The 5,829-nt window shown below is 41.2% G+C and overlaps 1 protein-coding gene across 1 annotated transcript in view; it reads right to left on the bottom strand.

Annotated features, from left to right (window-relative positions):
- Window positions 1-11: 11 nt before the first annotated feature.
- Window positions 12-5,829, bottom strand: part of Mtfr2 (mitochondrial fission regulator 2) — a 16,597-nt gene continuing 10,779 nt past the window's right edge. The window contains 4 exon segments of the mRNA XM_026786392.1: window positions 12-859; window positions 2,419-2,587; window positions 3,627-3,981; window positions 5,542-5,549. Coding sequence (XP_026642193.1) covers window positions 740-859; window positions 2,419-2,587; window positions 3,627-3,981; window positions 5,542-5,549 — 652 coding nt within the window. The 3' untranslated portion in view covers window positions 12-739.

Genomic DNA, 5,829 nt, shown 5'->3' on the forward strand with positions numbered 1-5,829 from the left:
ACGTACAGAGCCAGTGTGGATGAACATGCCAGGCTTATGGACGTACAGAGCCAGTGTGGATGAACATGCCAGGCTTACAAGGAGGGGCTGCTTTGTCCCACACACCCACAGAGCGGATGAGGAAGAAAGGTCCTGAGCTCACAGTGCAAAGGTTATTTTAAGGGAAAAACTGCAAGCCTTGGCATTACTGGATTGGGTAGGGGGATAGTTGGCTCTAAGTCAAGAGGGGATTTTTATAACTTTTTACAAACCACCCAGTAACTGTAAAAAAATAAAATAAAATAAAAAATGAAAACAACTTATCTGTCTAGCTTCATGATTGGCTGTCCTCAAGTCTCTGGGCAGCCAGGCAGTTTTTGGGCCTGTTGTGGCTTTTTTCTAAATTTACAGGTACACGGGGTGGGGTGCCTGCTAGGTTAGACTCTCACAAAGACTGGGCCTGGGTTTAAAAAGGCTTTAGTCTTGTCCCTCAATAGCGACTTACAAGGGCACTTCAGTAGGGAGCCATAATTGTTTAGGGAAATCACTGTCGCATGCACTCCATCTTCAGTAGCACGCACACAGACCTGACTCTCTCCACAGCCAGCTAACTGCCAGAACTTCCAGAACCAGGGACAAGCATCTGTAAACGTCTTCCTCAGGCTGAGCACGGGCGGGTCTCAGGACACGGCCTAGTCACCCTATCAGAGGTTGTGGTTCTCTGAAAGGCAGTGGAAGACACCACGGAGCATTTCTGTATCTATCTATCTCTCCGAGTGTAGGCCCAGCTTTCACTTCTGATACCTTGAATAACTTCTTTTATATTACCAGTTCTTCCCTTAGATCGCTGATTTTCTGTTGGAGAAATGTGACATCAAAACTGTAAAAAAGCAAAGGTTTAAAATGGAAATTACTAAAACGTTAAAAAGAAAAAAGGAGAGAAAGCAAAAAACCAGGTAAGAATAAAGTACTAGATGACCTTAGAGGTCAGGTTTAGTTCCTTCCATAGCACATAATGAGAGTAATCTATGTCAGGAGCCGAGGACTCATTTCAGAAGCAGGAAGGATTTTTGTTATTGCTTGCTCATTCCCCAAGTATCTCCATCTAAGATATGGTTGACTGACATAAGCAGAGCACATGGCTAGAGGCACCTTCCGCTGTAAACAGCCACGTGCTACACAAATGTTAGAATTAAACTCCTACTTCAGACACAGTCTCATTCTTAAGACACAACTTGTAATTACAAAAAGAACTACTTTTTGCCTTCCTTGTTTTGTTTGAAGAAGGGCAGGCATTTTGTTGGGTTTGTTTTAGGTTACCGGGCATTGAACCTACTATATCGTGCATGTTAGCCTGGCACACTACCACTTAACTAAATCCCTAGCCCTGAATTTCATATATATATATAACATCTTCTGAGTACACACACAGTGACAACCTCATGGACCGCACCGCACCTGACAATGTGCCTTCCTGGAAGACACACACCTCCCTCACTGTTGTGCTATTTGAGCAGCTATAGGATTTCAGTTTTCCAGTCTCTCTCTGCTGCAGGGCACTTGAGTGCTATCTACTGATTTCAGAAGCTGTCCCTCCTCCAGTCCTCTTGATTGCAAAGGGTTTATTCTGTCTGACCTCAACTAGACACTTATGAAAATCATCCACCCCTTAAAGCACACCTTCTTATGCATCCAATAAACACTACTCTAAAGACAACGCTGATTCTGGCCAAGTGGCACAAGCCTTTAATCTCAGCATTCAGGACACAGAGGCAGAACTCAACATAGTGAGTTCTGGGCCAGTCAGAGCTACATGGTGAGCCTATCTCAGGGGGAAAAATAGAGGTGGAGATGACTATTATCCTGTTTGCTTTAAAAAAAAAAATGCAGGGTTAACATTCCATTCAACTAAATAATCCAAACCCTTCCTATTTGATGGCCAACATAATGGAGTATTCACATGCAGTATGGTTAGGTTGACCCCATACACAGCTCTTCCCTAGTCCTTAGCATTTCTAATATCTCATTCACACTACAGAGAGCAACATCAACTTAGGACCTACCTAGGACAAATCATTATAAGCATGTGCATCTGTATGTTTCAAATCATCTTTATTTCATGATAAGCTAAAAGCAAAAAATAATAATAATAATGCAAAGTTGGCAAGAAAAAAGGTTAGCATTAAAAAAACAAAACTAATGGGTAAGCCTGCCATAGCAACTCACAGCTCTATTCTAGCACTTGAAAGGCTAAAGGAGGAAGATTTCCCCAAGTCTAGGCCAACCTGGGCCATCATGTAAAATCTCACTGCAAATAAATAATAGAAAAAAATAGTGCATAACTTATCCAATATAAATACTTTAAGAAAATCTGTGTGGATGCAGAGCCCATCATAAATGCATGTTTGAGAAAGCTTACTTGCTTTATTCCACACTTACCCTTGAAGTCTCTGGACTAGAAAATGGAGAACACTCCCAAGATCTGTTTTCGCTGTCAAAGGAGTCATCCTGAAATGCAAACTTCTTCTTAAGTGCATTGGATATTAGCAACACTGGATCCCATTGTAAACTCTGTCTTTTCTTCTGAATGGGTCTACCACCTGGTGACCTAGTTTTTAAAAAACACAATCAAAGATATTAAAACTTTAATGCAATTTTAGCTCTTTGTTCACAAACACGGCAGGAATATGAGCATAATATATTATAATCTAATTAATCTTTAAGAGATTTCTGCCATGAATTAAGGAATCTAAAGAGTACTAAGAACTCAAAATTAGAAAACCAAGAAACCACATGGGTTGGGGTCTCCCACTGCCTGTCATGACCCGAGGCTCCTCATTTTCACTACTACAAACCAGGACGGTTGGACTTGAACTTAAGATCCTGCTTCTGCTGTCCAAGCACAGAAAGTATAGGCATGTGCCATGATGTCCAGCACCACTGAAGAAAATGTAAAGAAATCTTCAAGAGCCAGGCATGGTAACCACACACCTTTAATTCCAGCACTCAAGAGGCAGACACAAGCAGATCTCTAGTCCAACCTGGTTTAAAAAGAGAGTTTCAGGACAGCCAGGGCTGTTACACAGAGAAACCCTCTCTCCAAAAACAAATAAAAGCAACGAAAGAAAAAAAGAAAGAAAGAAAGAAAGAAAGAAAGGAAGGAAGGAAGGAAGGAAGGAAGGAAGGAAGAAAGGAAGAAAGGAAGAAAGGAAGAAAGGAAGAAAGGAAGAAAGCTTTTAAGAATGTTTAAAGGATCAGGTTCTATCTCTGAAAAGAACATCATTCGGCTAGTCATTCATTAGTTTGATCATTCAATCAGTCTTCATTGAATTATAACTATTTAATCAGGCTACTTCTGGAACTTTCCACTGAAGGGTGACCAATATCAGAGAAAGCAAAATGTTGGGTAAAAGGCACTACTGTATTCCTAATTCTTTACAATATGGAGTAAATATAATTAACATACCAGAAAAATGTGAAGTATGGTAAGACGATAAAAGAAATAGTCAAAAAAGAACTAAAAGCGGTTGTCTCCCAGAGGGTGGCCACAGGAGGTAAGGAGTAAGACACACACACCAACTCTCAAACAATTTCTCTTAAAACAACTGATAGAATTTCAGTTCCTTCCCCAAATGTTGGTGACATACCTTTCAATGGGACGGAGTTTGACCTTATTCATGTCCTTTAGAACATCCAGCATGTTTGGAACGTCACTAACTCCACGGCTTTCTGAGCAATGGCTACCTCTCATCTTGTGAACACCCGAGTGCTGCTTTCCCACGGCAGGTGTTGGGTCATCTCTGCTAGCAGATCCAGGTTGCACAGGGGGAAAACATGGCGGGAGAGAAAACTGAGGCAGAGGTGGTGGAGGAGGAGGAGAAGAAAATACTGAACTTGGAGAGTGATCTGGCTCCTCACTCAGGCCAGCAGTCAGTGATGGCGACAGCGTTTGTTCCATGCTGGGTTCGTCACTCAGGTCACAGAAGCCTAAAGCAAAGTAGTCTGTTGAGAAACCAAAACCACACACAGTTCTCTGCAGCATAACACAGAGAACTTGTGCGAGTCAAACGACAGTGGCCTCTGGGACGCTGCTCAACTACTGCAAGGCAGCCATTCAGAAAGCAAGCCAACCCCGTCTGCCGAGTAAGCTCGAGGAGTGGCTGTCTAAAGGGTCAGTTCACTCCTAATCCAGTCTCAAGGCACACCCTAAAGGATTCAGTTTAAAGAGGAAACAAACTGATTCCTAAGATTCCACAGAAAATCTCAACTTCACTCTCCGGTTTCAAAGCAAATGCTAACAACTTTTAGTTAGAAGTACTCAAATTGATGTACCTGCTCTAAAATGACATTTGAGAAACAGGTGCTGTCCTGAGATGAGCATTTAACTTTCTCATAAATCTGCTCCTGAAGAGCTGAGAATAAACATCCTTGCTTAAAAACAAAGGGTATACTCATATGATCATGTCATTTGTATATTGTGCACACATAAATACATACATAAAATTTTAGTAATCATACTTACACATAGCACCTCACAACCAAATCAGCTGTGAGAAGAACTCACTACCTATATAGCTAAGGTCTTGCAGTTTTTAAAAAAGATTGTTTTTATTGTTAATTATGTATGAGGGAGAAGTGCATATGAGCACAGGTGACCTTGAAGGGCAGAAGAGGATGTCAGATTTCCCTTCAGCTGGGGTTACAAAGGGTTATGAGTCACCAATATGGGTACTAAGGACCAAATTCAGGTCCTCTGGAACACCAGGTATGTGCTCTTAACTACTGAGCCTTCTCTCCAGACCCTAAATTTTACGTTTAAAACAAGATACATCTCCAAAAGTTTTTTAAAAAAAAAAAAAAGACATCTGGAAATATTCACCTGTTGGTGAGAACATAACATTAAAAAAAAACTGAAGATAAACCAAAAAGATGGTTCAGCAGTTACGAACACTCGATGTTCTTACAGAGGACCTGGGTTCAATTCCCAGGACCCACAGGGCAGCTCATCACTGTTTCTGACACTAGTTCCAGAGGGTCTGATGTCTTATTCTAGTCTCTGTAGGCGTCAGGCGTACATGTGGTACATATACATGAAATACACACAGATAAAGAGCACTGACTACTCTTTCAGAGGACCCCGATTCAATTCCCAGAACCCACATGGCAAATTCAGTTCAAGGGGCTCTGAAACACTAGTACACAGATACATAGATGCAAAAACCAATTCACTTAAAATAAAAATAAATAAATCATTTAAAAAATTAGAAAAATAAAAAATTATTTATTAGTTTGGGGAATGGTACTAGTTTTTTATTTTGTCTTGTTTTGGCGTTTCTGAAAAGGATTTTCATGAAGCCTAGGCTAACCTCAAACTCTGTTGGTACAGATGACCTTGAACTTTTAATCCTCCTGTCTCTACATCCCAAATTCTAGAATTAAACACAATCATGCCATTTTATGCGATACTGTGGATTTAACCCAAAGCCTTGTGAACATGAGGCAAGCATTCTATCAACTATCCCCAGGTTTAGTTTTGGCTTTTGAGACATGGTCTCACATTACAGCCAAGACTGGCTTAGAACTCAAGTCAATCCTTCTGCCTCCGCCTCTTGAATTCTCGAATCACAGGCATGGGCCACCACGCCTGGCTTCCAGTTCTTTGCTAAAGAATTAAAAAGGCTTACTTCGAAGTCATGACTTCTTAAACAAAGACCTTCAGTGGCACAGCTAACTCTTGTTTGCAGCCCTTCCTTTCCTATGGCAGTCAGCCTCTAGGATGTATTTACTGCTGTTTGTGTTGAGAAGGATGCCGACTTAGGGGTCAGCTCAGCGTCACTATGGCAGTCAGCC

This window comes from Microtus ochrogaster, linkage group LG4 (assembly GCF_000317375.1).
Source record: "Microtus ochrogaster isolate Prairie Vole_2 linkage group LG4, MicOch1.0, whole genome shotgun sequence".
Lineage (NCBI taxonomy): Eukaryota > Metazoa > Chordata > Mammalia > Rodentia > Cricetidae > Microtus > Microtus ochrogaster.